The 24305-nt window shown below is 36.6% G+C and overlaps 1 protein-coding gene across 6 annotated transcripts in view; it reads left to right on the top strand.

Annotated features, from left to right (window-relative positions):
* The window catches only part of CDK12 (cyclin dependent kinase 12), a 65251-nt gene that overhangs the window by 4006 nt on the left and 36940 nt on the right, over positions 1 to 24305 (top strand). For 5 of the 6 annotated variants that reach the window (XR_005721822.1, XR_005721823.1, XM_040245494.1 and 2 more), the window contains exons 2-8: positions 2481 to 3365; positions 10415 to 10591; positions 11497 to 11636; positions 12106 to 12276; positions 15345 to 15534; positions 21147 to 21203; positions 21581 to 21682. Coding sequence is in view for 4 of the 6 variants with exons in the window: in XM_040245494.1 (XP_040101428.1) it covers positions 2481 to 3365; positions 10415 to 10591; positions 11497 to 11636; positions 12106 to 12276; positions 15345 to 15534; positions 21147 to 21203; positions 21581 to 21682 (1722 nt within the window). In the remaining 2 variants the exon portion in view is untranslated. The remainder of the gene's footprint in view (positions 1 to 2480; positions 3366 to 10414; positions 10592 to 11496; positions 11637 to 12105; positions 12277 to 15344; positions 15535 to 21146; positions 21204 to 21580; positions 21683 to 24305) is intronic. The other variant, XM_040245491.1, reaches the window with a different exon arrangement.

The raw sequence follows: 24305 nt of genomic DNA, 5'->3' as shown, positions 1-24305 counted from the left end.
TTTACCTATTTGTTTTCCCCTTTTTACCCCCTTTTTCCCTTAAAGAGTGGATCTGGACCTCAACTTTAACAATTATGTAACTTAGAGCCATCCAAATGTCCTATTACAAATAAGATTCTGTTCAGAAGTTAAAGGATTTGTAGCAGAGTTCTTTAGGAAGATTTAGTCATGCTGAAAGATTAAAGAAACAGTGGGTTGTAGAGCATGTTTCTGACATTACTTAGTGTTTTCCTAAGATAATGTTAGTTTCAACCCAGTCTGTAATTTAGAGAAAGCCTCTTGTTTTAGCCACTTTATTTACAGATGTATTAGTTTTCTTAAGAGTAACTGAGTATTTAGTAAATCTATTTAACTAGTTTCATTGTCTTGTATCCTCATGTTCATACAAATGTTGTTGTTTGATTCCAGTGATTATTTTATATGTTAATTAACTTTTGGAAGAAAATTTCCAAAAGGCATTATGGGTATAAGATCATGACTAACATCATGTGAGTTGTTTCCCCTACCATGTATATGCTGTTTGTTTTGAAACATTTTGAATCACATCAGTCTTACCAATGATCAACCATAAAAGGGAGATATTGAAGATCTGAAATGGGAACAATTTGTTTTAGACTATTGGGCAAATTATGTTTTGTCCAGTCATACTTGATACATTGTGTGCCTGCTAAGTTCCTTCAGTTGTGTCTGACTCTTTGTGACCCCATGGATTTTAGCCTGCCAGGCTCCTCTGTCCATGGGGATTCTCCTGGCAAGAATACTGGAGTGGGTTGCCACGCCCTCCTCCAGGGGATCTTCCTGACCCAAGGGTCGAACCTGTGTCTCTTATGTCTCCTGCATTGGCAGGCAAGTTCTTTACCACTAGCACTACCTGAGAAGGCCGGTAGTACATTTGACTTTATTAAAAAGCAAAAAGAATTAAGAGGGGCTTGGATTTTAATTTAGAATAATCTGCCTTTTAGATTCCCAGATTTTACTTTCCAATCCTTTCTTAATAATGGAGAAAATAAGTTGAGCATGCAATAATACCTTGCTTTATGAACTTCTAAAATGTTTATTGGAAATCATTTTATATTTGAAAGTACTAGAAGTCATCATAGTTTTAAGAACATCATAAATTATTTTGTCAAGACAGTTTCTCCAGTTTATGTAGTTTGTAAATCCTAAGGCTTGCATCTTGGGAGTTTGTTTAGTATAGGCACAACTTAATTATAAACTGAGGATTCAGGAACAAAATCTTTTCCTGGGATTTCTCAATTAGATAGCTCTCTAGTTTAAAATTTTAGGTTTTGGTAAAATGTGCTAGTTACTACGTTTAGCATTAAGTATGACTTTTAAAAATCATGTTTTCACTTTATCAGATATTTAAACCAAAATTCTAAAAGTAATCATGAATATGGATATTTTCTAACATGGGAAAAAGTATCCATCCATCTTTTTTCAGTTGAATAAGTAGTGGATAATTTTTAGATTATATGACTGAAATATGTTACCATGAAGGATTATTTCCTTCCAATCCATTTTTTAGAGTAAAGAACATTTTTAAATTTATAGAAAAATTCTGAAGCTAGTACAAAGAATTCTTTCATATCCTCAAACTCAGTTTCCCCTAATATTAATATCTTATATTTGTTATAATTAATGAACCAATATTGATACATTATTATTATTATTATTTGATGGTACCATCCAGTCCCATCACTTCATGGCAAATAAAAGGGGAAAAAAATGGAAGCAGTGACAGATTTTATTTTCTTGGGCTCCAAAATCACTTCGGAAACGGTGACTGCAGCCGTGAAATTAAAAGACACATGCTCCTTGGAAGGAAAGCTATGACAAACTTAGACAACATATTAAAAACAAAGACATCACTTTGCCGACAAAGGTCTGTATAGTCGAAGGTATGGTTTTCCCATTAGTCATGTATGGATGTGAGAGTTGGACCATAAAGAAGGCTGAGTGCCAAAGAATTGATGCTTTCGAATTGTGGTGCTGGAGAAGACTCTTGAGAGTGGGTGCCATGGACTGCAAGGCAATTAAACCAGTCAATCCTAAAAGAAATCAACCCTGAATATTCATAGGAAGGACTGATGCTAAAGCTGAAACTCTAATACTTTGGCCACCTAATGCGAAGAGCCAGCTCCTTGGAAAAGGCTCTGATGCTGGGGAGAATTGAGGGCAGGAGGAGAAGAGGGTGGCAGAGGATGAGATGGTTAGATAGCGTCACCGACTCAATGAACATGAATTTGAGCAAACTCCGGGAGATAGTGAAGGACAAGGAAGCCTGGTGTGCTGCAGTCCATGGGGTCACAAAGAGTCAGACAGGACTGAGCAACTGAACAACAACAACAATATATTTTTAAGATTGCTAAGTACTCAAACTGGGTTTTTTTAGTTATAGTTCTTCATAGTTTAACTAATCTTTTTTCTTCCATATTGCTGTAGTCTATCCATTTAATTTTTTTTTTTTCTTTTTCCAGTAGAAAATCAATGAAGTCTAGAAGTAGAAGTCCTGCATATTCAAGACACTCATCTTCTCATAGTAAAAAGAAGAGATCCGGGTCACGCAGTCGACATTCCAGTATCTCACCTGTCAGGCTTCCATTGAACTCCAGCTTGGGAGCTGAACTCAGTAGGAAAAAGAAGGAAAGAGCAGCAGCTGCTGCAGCAGCTAAAATGGATGGGAAGGAATCCAAGGGTTCACCTATATTTTTGCCTAGAAAAGAGAACAGTTCAGTGGAGGCTAAGGATTCAGGCTTGGAGCCTAAAAAGTTACCCAGAGGTGTAAAATTGGAAAAATCTGCCCCAGATACTGAACTGGTGAATGTAACACATCTTAACACAGAGGTCAAAAATTCTTTAGATACAGGGAAAGTGAAGTTGGATGAGAACTCTGAGAAGCAGCCTGTTCTTAAAGATACGAAAGTACAGGGAACAAGAGACTCTAAACCTGTAGCACTGAAAGAGGAGATTGTTACTCCAAAAGAGACAGAGACATCTGAAAAGGAGACCTTTCCACCTCTTCCCACAGTTACTTCTCCACCTCCTTTACCAACTACTACCCCTCCACCACAGACACCCCCCTTGCCACCTTTGCCTCCACTGCCAGCTATTCCACAGCAGCCACCTCTGCCTCCTCCCCAGCCAACATTTAGTCAGGTTCTTTCTTCAAGTACTTCAACTTTGCCCCCCTCTGTTCATCCAAGGACATCTACTCTGTCCTCTCAGGCAAATTCTCAGCCCCCTGTACAGGTTTCTGTGAAGACTCAAGTATCTGTAACAGCTGCTATTCCACACCTAAAAACTTCAACGTTGCCTCCTCTGCCCCTCCCACCCTTATTACTGGGAGATGATGACATGGATAGGTAAGTCCTGTAGTTAATTGGGAAATTTTAACCCTGATCTAAGTGTAATGTAGTTTTTGTTCTCAAGACTTTGTCAAAATTCTTCTGATGCATGTCTGTTTATAATGCTTTCATGAATAGGAAATGCCTGTGATGTTTGGTTTTCAGTGGAAAAAGTCCTTATGTATGACATGATTAGGAAAAGAGAATTACAGTTTGAGGTATCCTTTTTCTCACAAGAGTATTTATCAATAATTTTGATTTAAAGTTTTAAAAATTATGTTTTTCTCCTTAAATTTTTATGTTGAAAATTTCAGTATTACATAGCTGCAGAAAAATAAACAACTGTATGCCCTTCAGCTAGATTGACCAGTTGTTAATTTTTTGCCATATTTTTTTAAACTATAGATATTATGACATTTTTGAATAGTTTAGCATGTCTCTCCTAACAAGAACACTTTCCTGTATAATCACAATACCTTTATCACCCTAAAAAACATTCATTTATTGAATAATATCAGTAGCATATCAATAATAATAATATTAATATCCTAAGTGGTCCCAAAAATGTCTTTTATATTGACTTTTTTTCATCTTGATCCTTTAAAAAAATTATCCTTAAGAAGCAAAAGAACAATATGTAGAGTCTTTGCTAATTAGAATATAAATTCACAGTGTGGTGATAAGAAGAGCTCTCATTTTAATGAATCCTCTGACTGTTGAGACCTGAAATGATTTGAAGCATGAATCTGATTTCATGGAAGGCATTAGGGAAATATATTTGTTTAATTTCTTGGCGGACCTAGCTAGGCAAGTACAACCAAACAAACTTGATTTAGCAGTGACATATACCATGGCAGTCTTCGGGTTATTGTTTTTCTATGGAGGTTCTGCCCTCTTGTTATAGAGAATATGAGTTTCACTTAATACAACAAGTTTTCATCGTAAGCACAGAAATAAATATTATCAGTCGTGCTGCTGCTGCTGCTGCTAAGTCGCTTCAGTCGTGTCCGACTCTGTGCGACCCCATAGACGGCAGCCCACCAGGCTCCCCCGTCCCTGGGATTCTCAAGGCAAGAACACTGGAGTGGGTTGCCATTTCCTTCTCCAATGCATGAAAGTGAAAAGTGAAAGTGAAGTCGTGTCCGACTCTTAGCGACCCCATGGACTGCAGCCTACCAGGCTCCTCCGCCTGTGTCCAGGCAAGAGTACTGGAGTGGGGTGCCATTGCCTTCTAATTCCCAAGCTTCCATTACTCTCCAGGTGATAGCAGTAGTTTAAATAGTGATACATTTCAGCCCTTTAGGTCTATATTTTTTCAGACTACTCTCTCTGCTTTTTTAGAAGGTGCAAGTGCAATAAATGATGGGAAAAGAGACTATTTAAATGAATGGCTCCATTACTATATATAGTGGTAAATAAGATTTTAAAGAAAAATTCCACATGCTCTTTCTAATATTAATAGGTATTAATGAATTCTGCCACATCCTGAGAACTACAAAGGAGAAGAAAAGAACCTGAAATTTATGTAGAAAAATTTGTTTGAGGTACACAATATACTTATCATAGATACAAAATATATATTTTTGTAGTTTTGTTGAAAAAGAAGTCATCCAGAGGGAACCTAGGCCACTATCTTTCCACGGTAACCTTGGAAATATTAGTTTACATAGTGGCTAGTATCATATCAGTGTGGCTAGGAATCTTCCTTTTGAAATATTTACTTGGCTAACTAACCAAGTAGACATTGAACCTATCTACCATGAGTCACGGTAGAGTGCAGATTTACAGAGGTGGAACAATTTTGATAGAAGGCACATAGAGATTTCTGTCTTTCAGATTGTAAATGAAGGGTAAAGTAAGATCATTCAGTGATTATTTGAGTATGTGTAGCTGTCTTTAAGAACACTCATGAGAGAAGTGAGAAAAATTATTTTTGTTACATATTCTGATTCCAAAAGTATAACTGTTTCATTTAATAGTCCTTATTAAAGGTAGAAAAATGGAAGTGAAGATTTTTTCCAATATCAATTTTATTTTTTCACTATGTACTAACTTAAAATTCAAGATGGCTTTTCTGTTTTTGTCTTCATTTACTTATTTGGTGCACCCTTTCCATGTACAGCTGCACCTTTCACATGAAAAACGTTTGTTTATTAATTTAAAAAAAGTTTTTTTTGGCTGTGTGGGATTTGGGACCCTAGTTACTCAACCAGGGATCAAACTTGTGCCCCCTGCATAGGAAGTGCTGAATCTTAACCATTGAACCGCCAGGGAAGTCCCGAAAAAATAATTTTATGTAAGAAGACTTTTTAGGAAGAAATCTGAAAGTTGTGAATGGAACTTCTGTTCCTCTGTACTTTATTTCATAGGAGACTGCAGGAGCTTAAATGTTGAGAATGTGACTTATACATCTTTTTATTGCCTGCTGCTGCTGCTCCTAGGTTCCTTCAGTCATGTCCGACTCTGTGCGACCCCATAGACGGCAGCCTACCAGGCTCCCCCTTCTCCAGTGCATGAAAGTGAACAGTGAAAGAGAAGTTGCTCAGTCGTGTCCGACTCTCAGCGGTCCCATGGACTGCAGCCTACCAGGCTCCTCTGTCCATGGGATTTTTCCAGGCAAGAGTACTAGAGTAGGGTGCCATTGCCTTCTCCTTTTATTGCCTATAGTACTTTAAACATAAAACATAGAATGTAGTCGTTAAATATTGATTATTTGAATAAGTAAAACTGCTGAAGGAACCAGGGTCAGGGTTTGTATGAAATGAAATTGGGCATGTAGTTAAGAAATTATTTGTCACCTGGATGATATAAAGCTTGTATTAGAGGATTTGTCCTTCTGGGAAAAGAATTAATCTCTCTTTCAAATGTGTGTGTGTGCGTGTGTATGTGTGTGTGTATATAGTATGTACATTGAGCAGAAGTATAATAGAAGAGTGAATTTTAATTAATGATATTTGCAAAAACCTTTCTGATTCACAGTTTACAATTCTTGATTTCTAGAAGCAAAGGCTTCCAAACATCCACTTTGATATAATGCATTCTGCACAGACACAGCTGTTCATGGGGATATGCTTCTTTTAAGGAGATCATCCATATGCATGTGGCTAAATTGCTTCAGCTGTGTCCAACTCTGTGCGACCCTGTGGACTGTAACTCCCCCCTCCTCCAGGCTCTGTCCATGGGATTCTCCAGGCAAGAATACTGGAGTGGGTTGCCATGCCCTCCTCCAGGGGATCTTCCTGACCCAGTGATCAAACCTGCATCTCTTATGTCTCCTGCATTGGCAGGCAGGTTCTTTACCACTGAGCCACCTGGGAAGTCCAATCATCTGTATACTCTTCTTTAAATTTTCAGTTAACCATAGAGGGTTTTCAAAATGTTGTTTTCTTCTCTATTTTTTGGATAGCCTGGTTCATCTGGAGTTTTATCAGACTTGAATAAAGAATAAATAAGAATAATACCCACTCCAGTATTCTTGCCTGGAGAATCCCATAGACAGAGCCACGGACAGAGCCTGGAGGAGGGGGGAGTTACAGTCCATAGGGTCGCACAGAGTTGGACACAACTGAAGCAGTTTAGCCACATGTCTATGGATGATCTCCTTAAAAGAAGCATATCCCCATGAACAGCTATGTCTGAGTCTACAGGATTCTTAAAGGCTGTATTTTTAAAGTACTGAACTCTTGTATAAAAGACCTATTAAACGTTCAGGTTTGAATTTAGGATTTTGCTAATAGAATGCTTGTTTTCTATTTCTATTCTATTAGACTGCTAATAGAATGTTTTTAATGTGTTCATTCAAATTTTAATAGAAGTTTATAAAAATAAATCACTTTTTAAACAACCTTCTTTAAGAGAAATGAGATAAATGGCCATATTTAAAGTGCATGTTTAATCACCCAGTCTCTATCCATGGGATTTCCCAAGCAAGAATAGAGTGTGTTGCCATTTCTTCCTCCAGGGGATCTTCCCAACCCAGGGATCAAACCCATGACTCCTCTGTCTGCTGCATTGCCGGCAGATTCTTTAGTCACTGAGCCATCAGGGATGGGGATATTTAAAGTAGTTTATTTTAAATTTTGAAAATTATAAAAATTAATTTTGGGGAATTCCCTGACTTTTCAATGGTTAGGACTCCAAGCTTCCACTGCTGTGGGCCCAAGTTCCATCCCTGGTCAGGGAATTGAGAACCTACAAGCTGTGTGATATGGCCCAAAATAAAGTTAATTTTCTTTTTGTAGAGTTCATATGTAAATTCATTTTTTTTTTATTAACAGTAAAGACTTTTCAGAGGCGTTTACATTGTACCTACAGAATAAATTCAGCATCATAAATTCCAAGAGATGATCCATATTCTAAAATTTGAGCACGCTGGGATTTGACAACTTTTTAAAAAAAATTATACACAGGCATTGGAGAAGGCAATGGCACCCCACTCCAGTACTCTTGCCTGGAAAATCCCATGGACAGAGGAGCCTGGTGGGCTGCAATCCATGGGCTCGCCAAGAGTCGGACACGACTGAGCGACTTCACTTTCACTTTTCACTTTCATGCATTGGAGAAGGAAATGGCAACCCACTCCGGTGTTCTTGCCTGGAGAATCCCAGGGACGGGGGAGCCTGGTGGGCTGCTGTCTATGAGGTCGCACAGAGTCGGACACGACTGAAGTGACTTAGCAGTAGCAGCAGCATACACAGGCATTAATGCAACCTTGTCTCCATGAGTGAACCCATCTGCTGGTATAAATGGAGAAGCAGGAAATACTGATATTGATAGGGTGAATCTGTTCTTTCTGGTACTGAATCTTCAAGTAATGACTTGCTGCTGCTGCTGCTAAGTCGCTTCAGTTGTGTCCGACTCTGTGTGACCCCAGAGACGGCAGCCCACCAGGCTCCGCCGTCCCTGAGATTCTCTAGGCAAGAACACTGGAGTGGGTTGCCATCGCCTTCTCCGACAATATTTCTTCCACTATGTTAGACCCTTTCTGCATCTACCGTATGTTATCAGAACTATATAGAGCTTTATTTTAGTGACTACCCTACACTAAAGGCTAAAGACCATAATATTGCTAAGCATTGCAATTTTATCGTTTTTATTTTATGCATCATTATTGCAAGGTTTTTGGTACATGTGGAATTTGTTGAAACAAAATTTAACCTCTGTTTAACTTGTGTGCTCTAAACTGGTAGTACATATCCCATCAAACACTCATTCTTTCTTGAAATAACAGACTGAAATACAATTTTTCAGAAGCAATGTACATTTTCACAATAGCAAATAATATTTGAACTCATAAAGTAAATTTTGGAGAAAATAAGATGTAAATGTAAAATGTAGAATGAACTTACATGAAATGATGGTGAAAGAATTCAGTTAATTTAATTCTAGTGACACAGAACCAAGCTAGACTTTATTTTTGAATCATGAATTGAAGTTTATAAAAAGTATTTTGGCACAGTAATTGAAAAACTAGGAATTTTCTTTTCTAAATGTCTTAAAAGTTGGGGAAATTTAAAAAATCTATAGACATTCTGACCCAAGAGTTTTCTGGTAACTCTTTTGTTTAAGACTTTGTTTCAGGGTAGAAAAATCTTACTGCAAGTTGGTGTGTGTTCATCACTATCAGTAATTTAACAGAAAATTTCAGATGATCGTTTTGCTCTACCTTGACTACCCCAGTTCTGGTTAATATGGTACAAACTAGATTCTGTTATTTTGTATGAATTTTGAGATTAAAATGATGAAAAATAATAGGAAGTAGTAGCTTTTGAGATTGTATTTCACACACTGAAGGTAGTACTATGCTTTAAAAAGATACGTTGCAAGGCATAGCTGTATTATCCCTTAGATGTATTTATGGTTCTATATAAGTATTTATGAAAATTTTCTCTTAATAACCACTTGCTGAAAAAATAGATGTTCCTACTGTGATTAGGATTCTCAGATCCTTTTTAATCTTCTGATACTGTGATGGAATACAAAAGACTATCATGGTTTTATTTCTAGACATGAATTAGTATGCTGCCTATTTTTTCTGAGGACATGCATGGCACAAAATCCTTCTTTTACTCATAAATAGAGGTGGTTAAAAAATTAGATCTGAAAATTGAATTTTCTAATCTATTCCAGAAAAGCCATCCCTTTTGTTCCCCCACTGACTATTATAATTTGTTGGAGAGGCTTTCTGCTGCCAGTACTTTGTTGTTGTTGTTGTTGTTGTTGTTTAGTCATTGTCGTGTCTGATTCTTGTGACCCCCATGAACTGTAGCCCATTAGGCTCCTTTTTCCAGGAAATTTCCCAGGCAAGAATACTGGCATGGGTTGCCATTTCCTTCTCCAGGGGATCTTCCCCACCCAGGGATTGAACCCGTGTCTTCAGCATTGGCAGGAAGGTTCTTTAACCATTACCATTTGAGCCACCAGTGCTTTAATGATTCTGAAATAGTCTCTTGGACTTGTTCTTCTTAGATTCTTAGTTTGAGGGTTATTTATCCATTTTGGGTGGTTGAATATGATTGCTTTTTATTCCCAACCAGTAGAATAAATCAGTGAATTTTTCATTTATTTTGATTTCCAGCTTAGCTGTATTTCTTACAAAACACTCTAAACTACTCTTTGCTTTTTCCAAGTTTCTCTCCACATCTTTAGTAACATAGTAGTATTACACTGTTGGGCTTTCCATCATTATTGAAATCTTTAGAGCAGGTTTGGTGACTACGCAGGTTGCCATGGTGTTTTGCAAATTTAAGGTTATAACTTCCTGTATTTTATTTCATCTCAGTAAAAATCCAGATAGCCTCTTCAGGAGGACATTAAAAAGTTTATTAAAGTTTCTACAAATAATATCCCAGTTTTGTTTTTTTTAATATACTATAGATTTCTTTTTGCAAAATCCAAGTCTCTTTAACTGTGACTAAACTCCATTTCTTTATGTTATATTATAGGGGCTTTCCCTTTAGTAAAACCTTTGTAATCTTTTAATAACCAGACATTACAATCTTTGAGTTTTATTTGCACATTCTTTAAGTAATTGTGATCTTTTTCTTTTTTTCCTCTCTGTTGTTTAGTCCGAAAGAAACTCTACCTTCAAAACCTGTGAAGAAAGAGAAGGAGCAAAGACCACGTCACCTACTCACAGACCTCCCTCTCCCTCCAGAGCTCCCTGGTGGGGATCCATCACCCCCAGACTCTCCAGAACCAAAGGCAATCACACCACCTCAGCAACCATACAAAAAGAGACCAAAGTGAGTTTTGGTCTGGATCCATCCCTACCTTTGGACCACAACCTACACCATTAGGATCATAGAGGATTGGGCCTAATGTAGCTCTTCCTTTATTTTCACAGATAAAATTCTTTCATCTACATCCCCAGATACCTTGTCATGTTTTTTAGAAAAGTAATAATTTCCCAAGTTCAAGTTTACCATGAACATTGATCCCACAGTATCTTTTGAGTTCATACTACTTAGAGTATTAAAGAAGACAAAAATCGTTTTATTCAGAGGATATCAACCATGTATATATTAATGAGGAATTAATAGATGCGGGGTTTTTTTCTGCTGAACTACATGAGTTGCCATGTCATAATGTAGTAGAATCTGAGTTTGATCTTCTGATTGTTAGCTGCCTTCTCTTAGTAAGAAAAACGGTTGCCATTTATTGAGCATATATTATTGCCAAAGTTTTATATTTTACTTTTATAGTAACCCTATGATGTATGGATTATTTTCCCATTCTATAGTTGAGGAAGCTAGTAAGAAGTTAGAAAGTAAGCAGCAATTCTATTATTTGATCTTATGTCTTCCTGAGGCAAAAAAAAGGAAAAATCTCAGCTACTGTGAGAGACTGTTTACTGTTTATTTTATATTATTTGATTCCTGCCTTTTTAATAAAGAAACTGATAAAAGACCCAGGAATCAGAGAAATCATCATAAAAGAATTCTGTTTTGTTCTTTTTGAATACACTTAGGGAATTCCTTGGCATGGTTAGTTAGTATTCCGAGCTTCCACTGAAGGTCATGGGTTTGATCCCTGGTTGGGAAACAAGATTCCACAAGCTGTGTGATGCAAGAAAAAAAAAAAAAAAGAAAACTTAAATTTTTAGAGCAACTTTTTTGTTTGTTTTATTTTTTTGTTTTGCCTTTTTTAGAATTTGTTGTCCGCGTTACGGAGAAAGAAGACAGACAGAAAGTGACTGGGGAAAACGCTGTGTGGACAAGTTTGACATTATTGGGATTATTGGAGAGGGAACTTATGGCCAGGTATATAAAGCCAAGGACAAAGACACAGGTAAATAATGCCAAAATATTCTAGATGTCAGAAGGTTAAAAATTTAGTGGTACTGCTGCTTTAAGTGGATTGAGCAAAAGTAAACTTTGAGTTCTAATTTGGTCTCCAGAAGTTACAAAATAGACCAAAATTTTCCAAAAGCATAATATAATAAATTTGTAAGTTGCTCTTTGTTTGGTAAGGAGTTAGTCCTTGAAAATAAAATGAAGTAGTTGAATTTTTGGTATATTTTAATAATCCAAAATTTTTAGACCTAATTGAATATTGGATTAAAATTTTAAAGTCATTTAAAAATCAAAGATAAGAAAGGGAACCTGGGGATTTTTAAAAAAAAAACAATATAAAATATCTTGCATGTAGCATTAAAGTAGGCATTAAGTTTATCAGAGCAAGAGTATATATTGGTTGATTCATGATGGTGGCCAGAAAATGCTAATTATGATAAAACTGTTTGAATTTGCTGCAACAGGAGAGCTAGTGGCCCTGAAGAAGGTGAGACTGGACAATGAAAAAGAGGGCTTCCCAATCACAGCCATTCGTGAGATCAAAATCCTTCGTCAGCTGATCCACCGAAGTGTTGTTAACATGAAGGAAATTGTCACAGATAAGCAGGATGCACTGGATTTCAAGAAGGACAAAGGTACTAGCAAAGAATCATGTTTCTGTATGGTAGATTGGTACATTTTATTTCCCTTTCTTAGCTTGTTTGCACGTTTGTGTTTTTTAACAGGTTGTACTAAACAAGTCCAGTTGCTTTAATTCATATCAGAATTAAGATGTTAATACATTGCTCTTATGCTGAACAGTGCATATTTTATAAAATGTCCGTCCATCCTCATCAGTGTACTCTTACACTTTTGAAATGATTGTTAATCATTACAATTAGAGTGCTGTAACACCTAATAAGGCAAGCACATAAAAAAATGTAAGATTCTCCTCCAAGCAACATTTTGAAGTGTTCTTTTTGTTCTGTTTTGTTTTTCACAAATTGTAATAATAGTAATGAAAGTTAAAACCCAGATTAGACAGTTATTCTCATTTTTTCATCCTTCCTTCATTTATGCTGTGCTTAGCCACTCAATCATGTCCAACTTTGCCACCCCATGGACTATAGCCCGCCAGGCTACTGTATCCATGGGGATTCTCCAGGCAAGAATACTGGAGTGGGTTGCCATGCTCTCCTCCAGGGGATCTTCCCAATCCAGGGTTTAAATCCAGGTCTCCCACATTGCAGGCAGATTCTTTACCATCTGAAGCCACCAGGGAGGCCCAGGAATACTGGAGTGGGTAGCCTAGCCCTTCTCCAGGGGATCTTCCCAACCCAGAACCGGGGTCTCTTGCATTGCAGTCGGATTCTTTACTGGCTGAGCTACTGGGAAGCCCTCCTTCATTTATATGCATCTTTTTTTTTTTTTTAAACGTAGCTTTGTGCTTACAGTTTAAAAGCAGGTATTTCTAAAACAATTTTCTTCAGGTCACATTGTGGTTTTCCTGGATTTGTAACTTGTCTTTGGGCAATAAAATTGTTGTAGTCTATCTATGACATCCAGCCAACTTCTGTTAAAATAAATCTGAAGGTTTGGAAATGGGCAGCTGTAAAGAGATGGCATATGTGAATATACCCTGGGATATTAAGAGAAAATAAGATTGAAGTACATAAAATTAGAAGGGTATTGGTTAAAGTTAAGTTGGACTTCTTTACAGAGCCTCAGAGATATTAGCATTAAGGGAGTAGTATCTCTTGAGTTTGATAGAAGTAGTTTTAAAGAAAAGGAAATTCTGCTTAGATAAATTTATGAAAGTTAGATTGGAATAGAATTAAGTATACTAGGTTTATTTCTGGGTGTGTTTTTTAACCTTTTCTGATTATAAAAATAATATAGAGTAAAGATGCATAAGAAAATGTTAATTGGTTGCTTTTGGACGGGTGCTTGCTTTTATCCGTATCATTCTGTACTGTATAAGTAATTTACTATATACTGTTCAAATTCTTTTTCTTAAAAAAAAAAATCATAAAATAATTGAGGACTTCCTTGGAACTCCATGCTTTCACTGAAGTGGGCACAGGTTCAATCCATGGTCAGGGAAACTAACATGCTGTGCGGAATGGCCAAAAAATACATTTCTTTTTAATTACAAAAAAATAAATGAATTAATGGATGTGATGCATACCTATGTGGAAGAAATGAAAATATAGATGAATAAGAAAAGGAAAATGGCAATCACTTCTTTCCCACTCCCTTCCAGTATACTACCACCCATAGAAGATCACTATATAGTATTAATATTTTGGCATATTTCTTTCTGGTACTTCATAGATATTGTATTTATTTTAACATAACTGAGATCAAGGTGTATTTAGTGTTTTATAACTTGTCATAAGCAATTTCCTGTATCATTAACATGTTTTAATGACTGTACGTGAAGATAAATGAATCCAAATTTAATTTCATCAGTCTTTGTTGAGCAATTAGTTGTCAGTTAAAAAAAATATTATAATAGCACTGCATTGAGCATCTTTGCATAAATCTTTGCATATTGATTTATTTCTTAATATAGTTTCCTAGAAATAGAATTATTTGGTGAAAGGAATTTTCATATTTAATTGTAGATTGTGTAATAATTTATGTCCCACCAGTGAGTCCCATCTCACTCAATCCTCCATAATGTTGAATTTATCTTTTTAAAAAACTGTCATCTGAGGTGAAGTATGAGTGATACCATTATTTTGGATTGCATTCCAGTTTTTTCCCTTGTCTATGAATTTTGCTTATTTTTCTCTTTCTTGAATTGTCCCTTTGTATCCTTTATCCACTCCTCTTTTGCAATTTTAGTTTTCTTTTTTTGTAGGAGGGCTTAACTAAAGCTAAGGTATACCTTTAATCCAGTGGTTGTTAACTTTTTGACAGTCATGGACCTTTTAAAATAGCTCATGGATTCATTCTTCAAAAAAAACATTTAAAATGTTATATGCTATTTCAGAGTCCTTGAAGCCTACCCTCTAGACTAAGAATCCATGCCTTTATGTTACTGAGAGAAGAATTTTAGACTGGATAGAAGGTCTAGTGTTTCTTATGTTACAGAATTTGCCTCTATCATGCACCATGCTGAAAGTGTAAAGATAATGTGGATTCTCTTAGCCTTTTACCTACTTTTAAATGTAGGATGTTGAATTGGATGATTCATTTTTCTTTCAATTCTTAAATACTATAAATTTCATTAATAGTCTGTACTAAATGCACCCCTGGCATATTATGTGAGTGCTGTTAGCACTTCTGTAAAGACTTCTGCAAAAGTAGTCTCAGACAGTGTGTAACAAATGGGCATGGTTGTGTGTTACAAATAAAACTTTTATTTACAGCAGTAGACAGAAGGGATTTGCCCTAAGCAGTCTGTAATTTGCCAGCTGATTTAGATCATAAAAGACTAGTTATACAACCTAACTGGGGGAGTTGTCCCCTTCAAGATATAAGTAGTCCAAAGAGCACCAGACTGTGGGTCAGAAGATTAATTCAAATAGTAGTTTTGTTATTTATTATTAAAATGGGCAAGTTATTCAATTGCTGGAGTTTTAGTTTTTTCATATATAGAATTAAACATCTTTTTCTAGAGAGCTTATGGTCAACTCCAAAATTATATAAAAATTAAGGCATCGTTATTTCAGCATCCTTTTTCTCTTTTCTAAATTTTTTCTTTCATCCTATGTAGGAGCCTTTTACCTTGTATTTGAATATATGGACCATGATTTAATGGGACTTCTGGAATCTGGTTTGGTGCACTTTTCTGAGGACCATATCAAGTCATTCATGAAACAGCTAATGGAAGGATTGGATTACTGTCACAAAAAGAATTTCCTGCATCGGGATATTAAGTGTTCTAACATTTTGCTGAACAACAGGTAACATAGTAACCATATGAGGTTAAGCATTTTCTCCCTCTCTTCTGACACCCTTCTGCTGCTGCTGCTGCTGCTAAGTCACTTCAGTCGTGTCCGACTCTATGCGACCCCATAGATGGCAGCCCACCAGGCTCCCCCATCCCTGGGATTCTCTAGGCAAGAATACTGGAGTGGGTTGCCGTTTCCTTCTCCAATGCATGAAAGTGAAAAGTCAAAGTGAAGTCGCTCAGTCGTGTCCGACTCTTAGCAACCCCATGGACTACAGCTTACCAGGTTCCTCCGTCCATGACACCCTTAGTTTCAGCTAATTAATTAAAGAGTTATAGATAGACCCAATAATGCAGTGTTTGTGTTTATGTACATCTGATGTCTGTACCTTAGGAACAACTTGTGATGGGATACTTTTATCAGCAGAGTCTCAGACTCAGTCTTGGTAACGAGCTAAAGGAGATAGGATTATAAAGGTATTTTAAATTTTATTTGTAAAGGTTTTTTTAAATGGAAACATTTTAGAGAATCACTCACATCCTACAGGAATATTCAGAGAGCTTTTGCCATAGTTAGTAATACTTTTGTGGTCCTAGGCAAATTCCCACACACATTGAGTTAAAGAAATTCTCCTTTATTTCATTGAGAGAAACCTGCTCTTATAGCTGCTTTTGAGACTTTCTTAGTTATCAGATTTCAGAGTAAATACAGATGTATTTAGGGACTGACCTTTCTGCCAGCACTTCAGTTCAGTTGCTCAGTCATGTCTGACTCTTTGCAACCCCATGAATTGCAGCACGCCAGGCTTCCCTGTCTGTCACCAACTCCCAGAGTTCACCCAAACTCATGTCCATAGAGTCGGTGATGCCATCCCACCATCTCATCCTCTGTCATCCCCTTCTCCTCCACTGCCAGCGCTTACTCCTGGGTTTTAATAGTATAGACAGGAATTTGGTAAAGAACAGTGTTAATCCTTCAGAAGTTTTTATCATCTGCTTCCTTCCTCTTTGGCTATTTGCTTAAAGTGAATTGGTGATATCCTTTGTTACTCACAGTAGCCTTGAGTAATAGCCCTACATATTGAGGAATAAAAAGCAAGTCTGGAACCATTGAAATAAAGCCAGTGTTGGTTCTGTAGGTAATTAGGCTGTTTATAACCATCTTTGTCTGATGCAAGGAGATCCAGCCAATCCATCCTAAAGGAGATCAGTCCTGGGTTTTCATTGGAAGGACTGATGTTGAAGCTGTAACTCCAGTACTTGGGCCACCTGATGCGAAGAGCTGACTCCTATGAAAAGACCCTGATGCTGGGAAAGATTGAGGGCAGGAGGAGAAGGGGACGACAGAGGATGAGATGGTTGGATGGCATCACTGACTCAATGGACATGAGTTTGGGTAAACTCTGGGAGTTGGTGATGGACCGGGAGGCCTAGTGTGCTGCAGTTCCTGGGGTCGCAGAGTCGTACACAACTGAGCGACTGAACTGAACTGAACTTGTCTGATGCACCCTTTGTATTAAATATTTCTGTTCAGTTCTGTTTAACAAACATTATCTATTAATAGATGGAAATATAGAATGACTATGACATGTTTCCTATCTTTGTGGAGTTGGGTAGCCAACTCTTCAGGGTTGCCCAGAACTGTCCTGGTTTTAGCACCTAAAGTCCCATGTTGGATGGTTGGTCCCTGGAGAGTTGCATTTAGTAGGGAAGCTGAACAAATAAATTGCTTATTTCTGTAAACATTTATTAAACTCCCCCAGATGTGACCCCCAGATTTGGGAGCATCTGGGAAGATGTGATTTCAAGGAATGAACAGGAATTTACCAGAAAGAATGACAACAGAGGGTTACATTTCTAGGCAAAAGAGATTGAATTTACAAATTCACAAAATTTACAAAAGCACATAAATGTGAAAATAACATAGCATGTTTGAAAAACTGAAAAAGGAGTCAGTATTGCTAGGGCAAGAAGAGTGAAACACATAATGGCGAGATGAAGCTGGACAGTTGCAAGGAGCCAATTTAAATTTTATTTATAAGAGACAGCCATTAAGAGGTGCTGGTTAATTTTTTGTTTTCAAATTATATAATTAATGCATTTCATTAATTGCCCAAATTACTGTAAAACTATTATTTATACTTAAATACCTTTATGAGATAAAATGTGATATTAAAAGATTCCTTTCTATCACTATATCTGTGACCCACCAAAATTCTTATTAAAGCTGCACTTAAAAACCAGGTATATATACAGTAATAATGCATCAAAAACTTTAATGATGATGGTTATCATCTTTCAGTTTTCTGGACTATAATTTTAATATACTTTCTTCTAGTTCTTTTGCTCTTCTGTTGGGGGATGTGTCAGGCCAGGAAATAATTGCAGTCCTGCTTGGTGTCCATTCTGGTGGGTCCAGCCCCTCTCTGTCCCCGACTTCCCGAGTTCAGGAAGCTGGTGAGCTTCTAGACTAAAGTGAATTTTCTTTTCAGTTTTCTAAGCAGGCTGCAGGAGTCTCATAGTGTAGTCTGATCCAACCAGCCTCTGCTCTTGCCCATTTAGTGTCTACACAGAGACTTTTGAGTGAGATGGCGTAGAGAGAGGAGTCCTCAGCTGGATGAAGGAGGGAAAACAGTTGATGAGAGAGGGAGGAGAGGGGGGTTGGGCTTCGTGATGTTTATCTTAATTACACAACTATAAATGAAACCAAATTATTTTAGATATAAGAGAGACCAATTAGTCTTCTGCTTTAGAAAAGTCACTGAATGGTCACTATATAGGGTGTGGACTGGGGGCACACAGACTTATTAAAAACGTCATAAGAAATGGTCTGAACTTAAACTAACCAAGGCATTGCTAGTAGAGGATGGACAGCATGGACTTGGTAGATCAGTAGACTTGAGAGAGTGAATGGTGGGGAATCAATCAGTGTACTCACAGATTTCTCACTTGAGAAACTATCTAGATGGGCGGCACAGTGGTCAATATAGGGAATACAGGAAGAATAGGATGCGTGAGGTGAAAGGGGAAACCCCATACTATAATATATTCAGGGTACTATAATATATCCAGGGTACTATAATATATCCAGGGTAGTGATACCAAGTAGACATATGATCACATGCGAGTTTCAAACTAGCAGTGTAGATTCAGGAGTTACCAAGCATAGAAAAGATATGAGAAGATGAAACCTGAGAAACTGGTCAGATAGATCAGAAGAAAATAAGGAAATATCATGAATGCAAAATAAGCAGGTTTAAGAAATGAGTGGTTATAGATGTCAGGTGATGTAAATAGGTTTTAGGACCCAAGAAGAGAATCTGAAAATAAAAAAGGTCAGTGGTGAAAGTGTGGGGCAAGTGGGTGGGTAGCATAATTAATGGGGAGGTGATTGTAGTTGTGACTTTAATTGTTTTTGTTAATTTTTTATTAAGGATGCAGAGCTTTGAGCATATTTAAATGCTAAGGAAAATGAAAGTCAATAAAGAGGGGAAAGTTGATGATTCAGGAAAGAACCAAAGTAATTTAAAGGAATGAGATTCTAGAGGAGATGGCATCAAAGCCAGAGGTGGTAGTATGGATTATTCTTGAACAGGAAAAGAGATTGACACATTTTTTCTGTAACTGAAGGAAAAGGAGAAAGCAAGGTTAGAGGTGTAAATAAGTATAGGTAAAACAATGTTAAATAGCTCCCACCTAACAGATGACATCTGTTTCCAGTGAAGAAGGTTATCTACTGAGAATAAGAGGGTGTGGGGATGGATTAGGAAATAAACTAGGTTCTGGTAATATTTAGGTCTAGCCTAATTTTCCATCGCCATATATCTATTGCTTTTTTTTTTTAATACATTTTATCATTTCCACCATCTTTTTAAATTTTTTATTTATTTACGTTTAATTAATTGTTGATTTTATTCATTTATTTAGCTGTACTGGGTCTTTGTTGCTACACCTGGACTTTCTCTAGTTGCAGTGTGCAGTGGCTACTATCTAGCTGCGCTGTGCAGGCTTCTCACTGTGGTGGCTTCTCTGGTTGCGGAGTGTGGGCTTAGTAGTGGTGGTGCACAGGCTTAGTTGCTCTGCTGCAAATGGAATCATCCCAGAGCAAGTATTAAACCCGTGTTCCCTGCATTGGCAGGCTGATTCTTAAACCACTGGATCACCGAGATAGTGCCTCTATTGCCATTTTAACTTTTAAGTCATACCATAGTAGAACTTACCTTGAGTCTTGGGGTCAAAGTAAGGATGCCAAGGAATTTGAGGAACACTTTTTGTCTCAATATAGGACTCAAGACAGCTATTTCTTTCCTTTTTGCTTTTCTCAAAAATTGCTTATAAATTGAAATTAAAATGTGATGAGATATGGGACAAGTGGGTAAGGTGCCCATAATCTTTTCTAGGAATGTTGAGTTGATTTAATGTAAAATTTTGTTGCTAGTAGTTACCTGGCTTTAATATTTTGTCCTATTGCTCAGATTTTGAGGAGCACCTCATAGAATAGCCTTTTCCCCCCTCTTCTGTCTCATTTTTCTGCTAGATCTGAGCTATCAAACACCCGAGATATCCCCAGTCCTTTAAAAAAAAGTCAACTGGCTTTTCATTCCCCAAGAGGTAACACAAACTGTATACAAAAATTGAGATAGGTATGCTTAATCCAATAGTTAATTATGGTTTAAATAGTTTCCCAGAATTTTGTGTTGCATTTTATTAAAATATTACTTGATTCAATGTCAAAGGAAGGATATTTAGCAGAGTGAAACATGGATGTGGTCTCTTTAACATTAACATTATATAACAATTAACATTTTGGTGTAGTTGCTCCCTTATTTTTCTGCCATACTTATTTTAAAGTAAATTACATCAGTGTGTTTGACTCTAAATCTCTGACAAAATTATTATATATTATTTTCTAACAGTCCATATTTTATATTTTTTCAGTTATGTCAAAAATATCTTTTGTAGGGATTTCCTGGAAGTCCAGTGGTTAGGACTTGGCACTTTTGCTGTTGTTGCCCAGATTCAATCCCTGGTTGGGGAACTAAGATCCAGCAAGCCCCATGGCGTGGCCAGAATAAAAAAATAGTCTTTTGTGGAGCTAATTTGTTCAAACCAAAATCAGTCAGGGATTATGAATTGGATTTAGTTGTTAGGCCTCATAAATCTCCCTTAATCTGAAATAGCCCATTTAATTTTTTCCCAGCCATAATTGTTTAATCTAAGCAGGTTCTAGTCACTTTTGTTGCCAAGAAATAAAAGAAATATTTAGTTAAGGAATCAAATCCAAAAACATAATAGTAGTCTAAAAAAAACCTCCTTTAGGCTTTCCGGAGTGGTGTGGTCAAAGAAACTTAATCTGGGAGAGTTACCATTAAGAGCAGAACTAAAAGGTTAAAATTCATTTTTGTAATTCCTTTAATTCCTAAATTAGCACTTAACTTTTATATTTTTGGTCTCATCTTGTTGCATGTGGGATCTTAGTTCCCTGATCAGGAATTGAACCTGTGCCCCCTGAAGCAGAAACTCCGAGTCTTAACCGAAGTCAGGGAAGTTCCAGCACTTGACTTTTTAAGTGTAATTTGGAAGCTCCTGTTGTTACTTATGAAAATAATTATTTTTGTTTTACAGTGGTCAGATCAAACTAGCAGATTTTGGACTTGCTCGGCTCTATAATTCTGAAGAGAGGTGAGTCATTCATCAAAATTACATATGGGAAATAGGAAAAAGTCCTTTTTATTCTTGGATATGCTAGTATTCTGTAAATTGCAGTAACTGAAGAGTTCCATAATTTTCTAAATGTGTTACCACCTAGATTTTAGACACTTAATTTTTTCTGAATTTTTGAACCTGCTTTAGACTGAAATAAATCAACCCAAATTGGAATGGAAGTTATTTCTTCATCATCTTCTGTCCAGTTTACTTTTGAACTGTTAGGTTGCTATGGAGCTGTTTTGATGATCCCATCTCCAATTGACAGCTGTTTTAATTTGCATTTAATTATATAAGTATTTTTCATCAGAAACCATTATAAATTTATGTCATGGTTGTATTTTACTTTTCAGCCGTCCTTATACAAACAAAGTTATTACTCTGTGGTACCGACCTCCAGAACTTCTGCTGGGAGAGGAGCGTTATACACCAGCGATAGATGTTTGGAGCTGTGGGTAAGATTCCTTTCATCTTTTTTTTGTTTGTAACTCACATACTGATGAACTTGTATCGTGTTTTATCTCTCCATTCATTTTTTTGCAGCTCTTCTTTAAGTTCAAAAGGATAGGGATCAACTTTTAGCCAGAGTTCAAAGAAATCTGTGAAATATTTCTTAATATCAGACACACAGTTTCAAATAAGATTCATAGACTGCAGTTGATATCTCATCTTTTAATTATAGATTTCCCCTCCATCTCTCTTAGGTCCCCCCTCCTTATATATATATATATTTTTTTAGAAGAAATTGGTTTACTTGTCCTATAGAGTTTCTCACCATCTAGACTTTGCTGATTATTGCATCTTCGTGGTGATTTTTTTTGCATAGTTCTCTATTTTTATTTCCTATAAATTGTAGGTGAGTTCAGGTCTGATTCCCAATACCCACTGACCCTGAAACTATTTTACCAGTGGTTTTATGTACTTCTGACAGATCACATAGTTACTTGTATATCCTAGTTGGGGGTAGGAAGCAGTGGGAGCCTCTTGTCCAGAGTACATACAGGCAATAACTGGGTGCATTATCTGTAGAAAATTTAAAAACAATTTAAAAAAATCCATTGCAAATTAGTCAACTTTTATTATCCTCTTACACAGGCACTTCTAAACAATGTCTAATAAAATATTCATCCCTGTTGGAGTGGAGTTACATATACACACACCACTTTATGTAATAATATGTAATTGTCTCGTTTGGAAGTATTGTTAGCTATTAGTGGTCTGCATCCATCAATTCATTTGGGATTTTTGTGGTATGATATTCTAATCATTTCATTCTTTCTTGGAATAAAGAAAGGTTATCTATTTGGCTAACCTTGGGTACAAATGATATTGAAAAGGCTTAATTAGGAAGTTACCTGGCAGTCCAGTGGTTAAGACTACACATTTTCACTGGTGAGAGCATGGGTTCAGCCCCTAGTTGGGGAGCTGAAATTCCACCTGGATGGGGCCAAAAAGAAGTTTTTTAAAGGGTTTTATTAACGGTTTAAATCTTTCATTTTATTTACCAGTTTTCAAAATAATAAGGTACCTTACTGTTATCCTCCAAAGATGACCAAAGAAGACGTTGTTTGGGGTTTGGTTTTTAGTGTCATTATGAACTCATGGATTTAAACATATTTAATTCATTAGAGTTATCATCCTTATTCCTCTTCAAACTGTCCAGACTTCAGTCATTGGGAGTTTATTCAGGTTAATTCTTGGGACCTTTTGACTCAACCATAGTGGAATTGATAGCCTCTATTGCTTTCTGGTTCTAGTCTCATCTAGTTCATTTCCTGCCACAGACCTGGAATTGGCCATTTCTCTTAAGGTGTCTTTTTAGTAGAAAATTATATTTAGAGACCACAGTTTGTATGTTAGGGGCATAGACATTTTAAATGGGTCATGTTAGTTGTTTCTTAAGCTGTATTATTTATGCACATTGACCTTGACCTCCATACTTTAGGATTCTGACACATATACTAAACAGGGAGCATATCACTTTTTTCCATCCTTTCTCTCCTCTATTAATGTCATTCTTTCAAAGGAGAACTACGGGGCTTTTATTTCAAAATTGAAAAGGGTGATGGAGAAAGAGCTTAATATCTGTAGTAGCCTACCCAACTCAAATGAAGCTTTAGTTAAATTTTACTGACTCAAGCTGAGTGTGTTTGTGTTCTGGACTATTTGCTTTAACAGTATTAGCTTTTAAATTGTCACAGCTAGGCTGTAAAGTTAACGCCCCATTAAGATGCACGGGGAAAGTTCATAGCTCTGTTGGTATTATTTCTGTGCAATCTACCACCTCAATGCAGTAGCCAAGTGTTGATTACATAACAATGTCTTCCTCACTGAAGGACTAGAAACTGAAAACACAAAAACACAGTTGAAAATTAAAATTGTAGAAAATTATGCTTTCTTTAAAAGCTCAGTGACTCATTGAACTGAGATTTTGCTTGACTTTTGATGTGCACTTAATACTTTGGTGATCATGGTAGTCTCTCTGAAGATGTTTTTGTGGGATGTTCTTGGCAGAATTAATTGATGGAGCAGAGCAGTTCAGGATGAAAATCAAGGGAGAAACCACACAGACTAGTACAACACATTGTACCTAGAGTCTGTAAACTCAGCAGGGTTGTTCTTTCTGTGTTTTATTCTACCTGTTGTGATAACACTGTATTTGGAATTTGATTTGGCAGTTAATATTAGAAACAAATTTTGCTTACGCTTTTCTTTCTCTGGATAAGGTTTGAGAGACTATTGGAAGTAAGAATTTGAGGTTAACAGATGCTAAAAGAAAGTTGCTGATAACTTTAAAAGCTACATTTGTTTGCTTTCTCAAATTTTGTCAAGCTAAAGAATTTCAAAGTTAAACTGTATTATAGTCGTCCTTCCATGCCCACAGCAGGGTTGGTTCTAGGACCCCCTGCACGCAAAATCCTGGGATGCTCAAGTGTGTTATATTAAATAGTGTAATGTTTACATATAACCTACACACACTCTCCCACATACCTCCACTATATTTTCAATAATCTCTGATTACTTATAATACCTAAACACTGTAAATGCTCCAATAGTTGCCAGCGTGGCAAATTTAAG

Source organism: Oryx dammah, unplaced genomic scaffold (assembly GCF_014754425.2).
Source record: "Oryx dammah isolate SB20612 unplaced genomic scaffold, SCBI_Odam_1.1 HiC_scaffold_8, whole genome shotgun sequence".
Classification (NCBI taxonomy): domain Eukaryota; kingdom Metazoa; phylum Chordata; class Mammalia; order Artiodactyla; family Bovidae; genus Oryx; species Oryx dammah.
The sequence above is the reverse complement of the archived record's forward strand: the minus strand, read 5'-3'. Positions and strand labels throughout refer to the sequence as shown.